A 10,016-nucleotide genomic window follows, 5' to 3' on the forward strand; every position below is an offset into this window, starting at 1 on the left:
TAGAAATTTAGCCTTCATAAGTACATATCGTATTAATGTTTAGCTTTCGTAAGAACAAATCGTGTTAATTGTTTTTCGACACCCAGAAGATGGATATGTATAAATCGATTTGTTTCAGTATAAAAATAGGTGTTATTTAGCATAAATAGTATAACCAGTTGTAAGATTTAACATTCAGATTTACAAATCGATTTGTTTACATAACAAAACCTTACACGAAACTCATCGAAACGATAGAAGTTTTAGTAATCCGATAATGAAGTAGAAACACCCAGAAGGTAGATGCAATCAATGGTGGCAACAGTGCTACCACTGCGCAGACGATGGCAAAGGGTGCTTCAATGGAAGCAGACGACGACAAAGGTTGCTCCAGTGGTAGCAGATGACGGTAAAGGGTGCTCCAATGACAGCAAACGAGGGCAAAGGGCGTGTCGTCAATGGAAGCACCTGTTACAGCAGATGGTGCGTCGTTTACTGTTTAGGGCAAAAACAAAACATTTAGACTTTGAAGAGTTAAGATCATCCTCCCTTTTCTAGATGAAAGACATTTTTATCCTTTTCTCAAACCATCGTTTCATGGCGAGAAAGGGTACTTAAGTCTTTGCAACCGCACTGAACTCCGACGCTAAGTGATGCCAACATACACGGGGATACAAACCCCATGTGCTTATATACATGGCGCTCATTCGGACCCCTGAACACGCACCTGCATCTTCGGGGGGGGGGGGGGGGGGCAAACATATAACCTGCTTCGCAGGATGGGTGTGTCTGAATCGACCCAAAGGCCCGCAGAAGACGAAAGGAAATGGGCCGCCTTTCTCGATGCTTCAGAAGGCATTCGCCCGACTCTCCGACCATCCTCCTTCCAATGCCATACCCGCCCGCCGATACCCCCAAGGTTGGCAGGTCGGGAAATCCTTTCTTTTTTTCTCTTTCTTTCTTTCTACATGGGAGAAAAGGAAAAGCACCCATCGTGTGTATGTGTGTAATGGTAGGTTTTGAATTTCCCCAATTATCCGTACAAATTGGGATAAATTCAGTTTCACATAGAAAAATCCCTACTTTTCATGATTTTCTAGATAATTGGATGCATCCAGAAATTCTCTAAAGAGAAACTTCCAGGAAATTCTTCTCTGATGAGCCAAGAACACACACACACAGAGAGAGAGAGAGAGAGAGAGAGAGAGAGAGAGAGAGAGAGAGAGAGAGAGAGAGAGAGAGAGCTTTCTCCTTGTCGGCAATTATTTTACGTTAAATTCTCTTTTTCTTTTTATTTACTTTTTGATAGATTGTCTCGTTCACGATCTGTCATTGCCCTGCATGAAAGGGATGGCACCCAAATCCAGGCTTCACCTGAACCACCACCAATCCTAGACAGGGGAAATTGGAAATAAACAGACAGCATCAGCGAGGTCATGCGAATACTTGTCAATATCCAGCTAGTGATCTCAGTGAAAAGGTATATATTTAATAATTTTTTTTGAACAAAAGGCAGAGCAGCAACTATAGTGGGGACCAAATACGTGATTTTTTCCTCTCATCCCTATAATGACAAGTTCTTCAACAAGAATCAACTGACATTTCTGACCACAACCCACAAGCATTTAAAATTATTACAAAGTTTCTCTACCCTGATAAAGGATGATTAATCAAAGGTCATTCATAAACTTGTTTGCAAGCAATCACCAAAAACCTTTACTTCTCCACTGCTTTCCGTGGCTGCAAAATGATGCATGACATGATCAGTATAAGATATAGCCATTCTAATGAAAACTAATAACCTTTTCCTTTTTCCCCTTGGAAATTAATGCAAAGTAATGGTAATCATCATGGAATTATAACAAATACATGCCTAAGGAAAAAAAAAACTTTACCAACATACTTCATCAAACATGATAAATTTGGCAATATGTTCCATGACAAACCATCAGCATATCCACCCAGTTGCATCAAGGGGTCATACTCTGCATATGGTGATGATGCAGATGACAAAAAGGGGGTCAATTGCCCATTGAAACCGTCTCCCATGTGTGTACATTCTATGGGCACCATGGTTACAAACACACACTAGTTAGGAAATTTTTTTATAGTAGAATTTTCAGTAAACCACAACCACATTTAAGAATCCAACTAAGTTAAAACTGTGTATGGTTAAGGAGAGGAATATAGTAACGTACAATTTAAGTTTCTGAATGCAAGTCTTTAGACACTCGGCGTAGCACCCACTCATCCAGAAATCTGGGATAATATGTGGCATTGCATAATGCTCCACAAAAAAATATCTAAATTTATCCCACTTATCTGGACAAGCGAGTGTTAATAGATCTAGTGAAATCCCAAAACATTTGATCGGTTGAGGTTTAACATTGGCAATATGGATCTTCAAACCATAGTTTTACCAAGTCCTCTAGGCTTGAGGAGGCAGCTCCGTCCAAATACAAAACCACCAGCAACTGAAAGCTAGGCCTTTATAAGATGCACCCAAAGCACCAAGTCTTGGTGAAAATGAAAGATGAGGATTTGATCACAATATTAAAGAGTAGAACTGTAGAACAGGAGATCTTTCTATTTTTAGGCCATTATATATGTAGAAGGGCCACTCGATTTTGGTCTACGAATAGAAGCATCAAAATCAAGCTCAAATGTAACTTTGGCTACCAAGTCCCCTGCCATTCCAAATGAGTACAGTAAAAATCTCTCTAAAGTTGTGCTATATGCATCAATGTTGAGCAGACATATTAACCTAATGCATCATTTCTTCATAACAAATCTCATTACAGATGCATCATCCTTGGTGGATGCACTTTAATTGCAGAAATGAGTTATCTGGGCCTTCACAAGGCTGGTAAGGGTTGAAACATTTAGCCTTAAACATCCATTGTAATAGAGATCAACATGTTTTTCTTGTCTCTCTTTCTTTTTTGTTTTTATTCCTCTTTTCTCTTGAGAAGACCATAGGATACATTTAGCTCATCTTGTGAATATGAAATCCGGAACATCTCAACATTTTGCAAACATTGCACATGTCAAACCAACGGTACATACATTGGATCTAAGAACTCTTTTGGAGCTCAGCTACAGATTGTTTCCTTTTTCTCAAAAACGTCCTTCAAGACTTCACTACAAGTCTACAATCCTCATTGGTGGAATAAGAGAGTGCAAACCCCTTATCTAATGCAGTAACTGCTTACTACCCTGCACCCCCCCTCCCCCCCCCCCCGAAAGAAAAAAGTTGCAGGATTAAGAGCCTCTTTAGTGAATTCATATGGTTTTATACCAGGATTAAATGTAGCATTTTGGTTCCCTTAACCATGACAAAGGTCTCCACTTGATTTGTCCCCCTGTCCATATTTCTTATCGAATTCTTTAATTATCTTAGAACTTTTAGTTTTGTTCTAAGAGATGCCCCCTTTCTACCTCCCACTCTTATGAATAAGTTCCTGACCTCCATCCTTTTTCACAAAATCCTTTCCTAGTTTCATCTAGCTGCCCTGTAAATTTAAATTCCACTCCACTAGTTGGCAGTGGCACCACCAAATTTGTATAACTGAGTGTCACTGCTTTCAAACCTGATAGACAATTGCTTAAAGACACTGAACCTCATTTGATCAAAGATCAATAGCCTACGACGGTGTAAACACATCAAAATCCCATTGATCTTAGAAGATCTACAAGCAGCCCAGGATTGAATCATGTTGGTGCATGGGAGCTGCTGTTACTTTATCATGGTTGACGCACGTAAGGCTGGGTGGTCATGTCCTTAACCCCGACTTTTACATCGAGGGAGGTTTGCCCATTAAGTAACTTGGTTCTCGGCGAAGGTTTTCCTTCATCATAGAAAAAAAGCAGCCCGCATCTTGGAATCTAAGCATAGCCGCATATTTGTCTTATGCAAAGAGTACTACATGAGCTACCGATCCCCTAAATACCACCCACCCATCTTAGTTTCACACAAATAATTTTTGTTTCTTGTTGCTGCTGTTACAGGAATCACCCAAGAATACTGCCTTCAATCCAAAATGAATAAAGAAAAGAACTCATCTTCAAGAAGCAAGGTTCCAATCCACGATCTTCCATGAATACAATACAAATCCAACCTATTAACCTCAGGCAATTATTATAGGAGAAATTACATCCTCTCTATCTAAAGTTCATGCTAATTTATCCAATGTAGCAGAATGTGGACTCTACAACTCTCATACTCCAGCTACTATTATACAATCTTCAAATGACACGATCAAAGTTGTTTATCTTTTAACATACTCTTTGGTTTAACAATTTCTTGGGCTACCACAACAACAAAATTCACCCCCAAGAAGACTATTTAAACTAATACATTTAAAGTAGATCCAAGGTTCTTGTGGGAACAACCCAATTTGCCTCAGCCCTAAGTATGAAGTAGATGAGAATTGGATTGAGCACGGATATTTGGACATAGGCCAAGACCAATTTAGATGATTTGTTAGGGCTGACCAAGATAGAACTAAGTTGGCAGAGTCCAACCAAAGTTGGTTGGGATACTAAAACCGTGCAAATTAAATGTAAGCACAGGAAGTGGTCGGAAGAGAAATATGCCAAAAAGAAAAGATGTCATGAATAGACTGTATATGTCAATGGATTGAAGGAAGCGTGAATATTTTTCAGTTTCAATATCAACAACAACGACGATGAGGAAGAAGAGAATGCCAAGAAACAGCTATAATGCGACCACTGTATCGATCTCGAATCTCCCATCAAACAGCATAAAAAACAATAAGAATCTGTTGACACCCACAAATTGTTCGATGAAATGTCTGAACGAAAGTAACGAAACAAAGACGGCAGGGAAAAGGAAATAAGAAAAAAGGGACCATTTTCGATTGATTCAATAGCAACGAATAAAGAAGACGACGACAGAGAGGAGTGAGGAAGACGGACCTTGGTGCCAGGGGCAGGTTGGTGGAGCTCGGCCTCGGGGATGAGGACGGGCCAGGTTTCTCCGGCCTCGCGGAACATCTGCTCGGTCTCGAGGAACTGGCCCTTCTCGAGGATGCCCTGGCGGATGGCCTGGGCGGTGGTTGAGGTGGCGTCGATCACCTCCTCCACGCCGTTGACGTAGGTCACGGTTATCTGCGGTGGGTGGTCGTCGGTCCGGCGCTTGACAAGCAGCTGGCAGGCGGGGTTCGACTCCTTGGCCTTCCGGGCGTTGCACTGTGCTAGGAACTCCATGCACGCCGCCGTCCTCGGATCGAACGCGTTGAACTCGATCTTCACCTTCGATAGAAACTTCAACATCTCTCCCCCTCTCTCGCTCTGTTTAGGTGTGTGCGTCTCTCTCTCTCTCTCATCGTTCTTTTATGATTGGCGTCTCATAAGAATAGTCCCATATCTAAGGATTTTAAGTGGATTCCAACTTTAAAAGTCGAGGCAGGGGAATTAGATCATAATTGGGACACGGGATGGAGTGCATTGGTTGTTTCCCATTGACCAAGGAAAGTCCCCGGGCCGATTCCTGCAGAGATTGCAGCCTCGGGAACGAGGTTGGGTTCGGGTTTGCACCATCGCCCTTGCGAGAGGGCAGGCTGAGACGCGTGTGGAGCCTTTAATTGTGGTGTGGGTCGAGAACCCATTACTGGCCGTACAGACAGTCATAGCACTCGATCTACGCCGTTAGATCAACTCAACGGGGCTTACACTCCCGTGATCCCATAACTTTTTGTCGCTTTCGTTCACATATTGGATCCGATTTTGAGGTACCGGTACCAGGCCCGGACTTCTGTAACGACCTTGTTCAAGGACACCCTTAAAGTCGGGTCCCGATCTGGATAAGGTCCGATTAGTTGACATCATCAAGGGTTCCCTTCTCTACCGGCTCTTTTGAGGTCCGATCTGAGGTTTAGGGTTTCCGCTGTCACGGCTTTCCGATCGCCCAACCAAACCAGAGAGAGAAAAGCGTCGAGATAACTTCCTCTTCCTTTTCCTCGTCTTTGATTTTTTATCTTTCTTTTGTCCGTTTTCGAATCGGAAATTCTTCTTAGATCAGATTTTTGTGTTGTGTATATTTTGTCCGAAAAAAAAACACTTCAGGCATTCGGGATTTATGCGAGATATTGAGCTTGGATTATTTGTTTTTTTATTTTTATTTTTGGCAGTTCGTTGGTTGATTCGATCATGTACGTGAAGGAAAGTGGAATTCATCATATTTCTGTGTTGATTTTTTATTTGATTAAGTATTGGATGCGTATCCATTAATCTAGAGGTCAATTTATTCGATAACTTGGATTTGAGTTCATTTGTTTCTCGTTGTTGGTTTGGTTAATCTGATCATTCTTATGAAAGAAACTAGAATTTCATCGTTCTGGCGTCGCCATCTGAAACCTGTGGGTTGGAAACATCAGAACTCTATGACCTTAATTCCATACCTCCTCTGGCTTGTTAAAAGAAATTTCGCCCCAGAAAAAGAAAAAATCTGGGTGGTCGTGACGCTAACCCAAAATCGTTACCGTTGTTGGAGGCATTACGCCTAGGGGTTTCTGCACAATGATAGAAAATATAGGTAGAAGGATTCTTCATGGTTCTATCCTAACCAGTTTCACGTTACATTGGTGCTGAAACCCACCTCTTTCTGAGCCGGATATGTTTGTTCAGGTGCTCGGTTGAGTAGTTTGATCATTTCGGTGCTAGTCATCTTCCTCTGTTCCTTTTTAATGGGAAAGAGAGGAGGCCCATAACGTTTTCAATGGAACACATGTTCTCAGGAATCAAACTTGCGTTTCTGCGCACTTCACCATTGCACTAAGCAATGGCCCTTTGTTCCTTTTGATGGAAAGGCTCTAGATTGTATTGTTTGTTGTAACTTGTAAATCATTTATATTTTGTGTTGCAATAGCTAATTAAACATAATCAGAATGTGGTTGCGACGAGATATGATTCAAGCTGAAAGGTGTTCAACCTCGAGTTTCATTGCTCACACCTGATTGGCTTGAACTTGTTGAGAGCTAGATCCAGCTATATCGGTAAATGTTTTGTCCAGCCAAAATCATTTCTTCGCACAAGTTTTGGGGAAATTGAAATACAGTCCAACTTGGGACCTTGGTCAGCTTCTTGAAAAAAGTGGTTCTAAACAAACTTGCTGTGGGTAAATGAACATGCATTTCTATTTTTGCTGCAATTTTCACCTTTCAATGCATTGGAAAATACTGCAAAGCTGGGAATGCTGATGGAAAATGAATGAACAGAAATGCACGGAATCATCTGGCTGACAATCCACAATCAAATTACTGAATCAGCAAAATGAAGGTACATGATTGAAAAAAAAGGCAAGTTTGGCTGAATTAAAAAACAAGATAATAAGTATTGGAAGTTCTACTTGAATGATGTACTAAAAACTAATACTTCATTTGACAGTAATACTAACATAGCAATCTTGCTAGATACATAAACAAGGGCACCGGTTAACATCATAACCGGAAACTCACAAGAACATAATTCTGATAACACCAGACATACTGAGGTCAAGCTTACAATGCATTCTGGTTTGGATTCCCCCCGTTCAGCTGGAGGAAATTGCCAGATAACACAGCTTGCAAAGAAGATGATCCTCCTATTAGATTAGATCCTGACCTAGGTAACCTTCCCATCATGCTTGATCCACCATTAAAGTTGTTCCTGGTCACCTCTTCACCAAAGCTAATGTTGGTGGGAGCTGCGTCATTTCTAATTAGTGCATTAAATCCATGACCAGCAACTCCCTGCTCAGTTCCAGCAGAGATTGGAGGCAATTTAGGCACTGTTTTCCCACCGTTCTTCATTTTTTCAGCCTTTCCACCTTCATCTGGGTTACCAGAACCTTTAATCTCATTCAGAGGAAGTGCAGGCGTGTGGCCTTGGAACAGAGCAACATGGCCAAACAACTTGTCTTTCCTAGAGAAAGTTGTTCCGCATGAACACTGCCATTTATCCTGTCCACAGTGCTTCTCATGGGTTTTCAGATCTGCAATTACAGAGAATTTTTTGGTGTGGCATCTGCTGCAGGTATAGCTCTTATCACAGTGGCTTCTCTTGTAATGGTTCTTCAGACAAAGGATAGACTTCAAAGACTGGAACTTCTTGTGCTTTTGGTTTCTTTTGCATCCATCAAAAGGACACGAGTACCTCTTTAATTGACCACTCTCCAGCTTTGCATCCTTGTGTGGTTTTGCAAGGGCTTCCGGAGTCTTATACTCATCGCCATGACCACGCATATGCATTCGAAGATTAGCATCTCTCTTGAATCCCTTCCCACAGATCGTGCAGAAGTGGGTATGCGGTGCCAGAATCTCATCTTTGTCCAACTCCAATAGTTCATACGAACCAGGAGCAAGGTTCTCTTCCTCCCCATCCTCATCCTCATCTTTCACCATTCCATTGAATTCCATGTCTCCAGCTGATACATGTTCAGATTCATTAGCCTGAAACACCGATGGTTCAGGTTGGTTGGAGCCCACCTTCTTAAACTCCTCATAAAAAACCATCTTTGTATCATCAGGTGTTCTTGCTAACCCTGATGGCAATTCTATCGCAGATGGCGTTCCAAGCATATTACCGGACAAATCATCATCATCCAACTGACTAAAATCGATTCCCATATTTCCAACTTTGATATCACCACCGGTTTCCAAAACTTCACCCATCTGCTGCAAAATGCCCATCATCCCAATCCCACCTGCCCCAGCCACCCCATCACTCAGATGACCAACAAAAGCATCATCCTCAAACCCAGATCCCAGAATACCCCCCTGACCAACCTGCTGCCCGGCTGGGATCAACCGGCCAGCTGCCGACAGCAATTGAGCTATGATCGACGCAATATCTGCCCTAATCATCTGCTGCTTGATCAAGAACCCATCGGATCTATCCATCCCACAGTCCCCCCCAATCATGGACCTCACCACACCCTGAAGATCATGGACCTTCTGCTCAAGAAAAAACAGATTTCTGAGCAACGCCCTGGGGCTGCAATCCATATAAGGCAGCAAACCCTCCCCTTTGGAATCCAACCCACCACCCAAATTGAAATCCTCAAACCCTAAGCCTAATTGGGACCTCACGCTAGACAAGGCCAAATCCTGAGCCTTCTGGAAGCAAGAGCCGCTCTGGAAATCCCCAAATGGAGCACCATCTTGCCCCAAAACCCTGAATTTCGAATACCCATCATCCGGATTTGCAGAAACCTCAAAATTCCTCGGGTGGGTATGATTATCCATCCCCAAATCTCAAACCCCAAATCATCCAATTCCTATCTCTACACCTCAAGAAACCCCCAAAACCCTACTGGAAGAAGAAGAAGGGAGAGGAGAATATAGCGAAGAATCACTAAAAAGCAAGAGTACCCAAACGCTAAAGGGCTATTGGGAAAGCTGAATTATTGCAGGAAAGAAAATGAAATCCAAGATTCCAGAACGCTATAATTGAGCCACAATTACACAGAAAACGAAAGAAAGAAGATACCTGGTGGTGGGTATGGGCTCAGACTGATGGGTTGAAACCATTTTTTCCCGCTTTATCTGGATTTTATGGGAAAAGAAAGAGGATGGCGTCGCCATTAAAAAGGGGGGGTGGAGTCTGACTGTCTCCATCCTGCACGTGCGAGTTGCATCACCTGATTCATTTATGAAAGGACTAAAGTGCCCTGTAGTCAACGCGAAATTGGCTTTGAGGAATCGATACAACCGAAAGGAACCGGATTTTGCGTAAGAATCGTCCGACTTGAATAATCGAACCTGTATTAGGAGATGAGCCGTACCGTAGTTGCTTTGGAAACTGTGACCGTTTTTTTGGGGGGAAGTGTTGGGGGAACTCGAGACGTGTGTCCCAATATCCAGGCACCCAGATCGAAAGACACTTCGTGTCCGCGGTACAGCAGACTCACGATGGGATAAAGAAATCCTACGGCTCAGATTTCTTTTGTCTTTTTGTGCATGTGGTCCTGTTTCAACTGTGGCTTAGTGCAAATCTATTTTACGAAGTGATGTTGACCAATGAAAGAACTCAAAAGT

General features: G+C 42.4%; 2 protein-coding genes and 1 non-coding gene across 3 annotated transcripts; 1 reads left to right on the forward strand and 2 right to left on the reverse strand.

Annotated features, from left to right (window-relative positions):
- Window positions 1-1,451: 1,451 nt before the first annotated feature.
- Window positions 1,452-5,319, reverse strand: LOC149832540 (uncharacterized). Its single transcript, XM_090012499.1, has 2 exons — window positions 4,918-5,319; window positions 1,452-1,719 (listed from the first exon to the last, which is right to left on the reverse strand). The coding sequence occupies exons 1-2, from the start codon at window positions 5,272-5,274 to the stop codon at window positions 1,696-1,698; spliced, it is 381 nt and encodes a 126-aa protein (XP_089868625.1). The 5' UTR covers window positions 5,275-5,319; the 3' UTR covers window positions 1,452-1,695.
- A 109-nt stretch (window positions 5,320-5,428) lies between these two features.
- LOC149832541 (RNase MRP) lies at window positions 5,429-5,685 on the forward strand. Its single transcript, XR_016433505.1, has one exon.
- Window positions 5,686-7,358: 1,673 nt separating this feature from the next.
- LOC149832542 (zinc finger protein STOP1 homolog) lies at window positions 7,359-9,531 on the reverse strand. Its single transcript, XM_090014556.1, has one exon. It carries the CDS (start codon window positions 9,222-9,224, stop codon window positions 7,500-7,502), a length of 1,725 nt encoding a protein of 574 aa, XP_089870682.1. The 5' UTR covers window positions 9,225-9,531; the 3' UTR covers window positions 7,359-7,499.
- Between the last annotated feature and the right edge of the window lie 485 nt (window positions 9,532-10,016).

Source organism: Nuphar pumila, chromosome 7 (assembly GCF_984573655.1).
Source record: "Nuphar pumila chromosome 7, dmNupPumi1.hap1.1, whole genome shotgun sequence".
Taxonomy (NCBI): domain Eukaryota; kingdom Viridiplantae; phylum Streptophyta; class Magnoliopsida; order Nymphaeales; family Nymphaeaceae; genus Nuphar; species Nuphar pumila.

What these genes read in the sequence shown, in the direction of transcription:
- LOC149832540 (XM_090012499.1), bottom strand. Translation starts at nt 5,274, where the DNA reads ATGTTGAAGTTTCTATCGAAGGTGAAGATCGAGTTCAACGCGTTCGAT. An exon ending in AACCTGCCCCTGGCACCAAG is followed by an intron (nt 1,720 to 4,917) that starts GTCCGTCTTCCT and finishes ATCATTTTGCAG; the next exon opens with CCACGGAAAGCAGTGGAGAA.
- LOC149832542 (XM_090014556.1), bottom strand. Translation starts at nt 9,224, where the DNA reads ATGGATAATCATACCCACCCGAGGAATTTTGAGGTTTCTGCAAATCCG.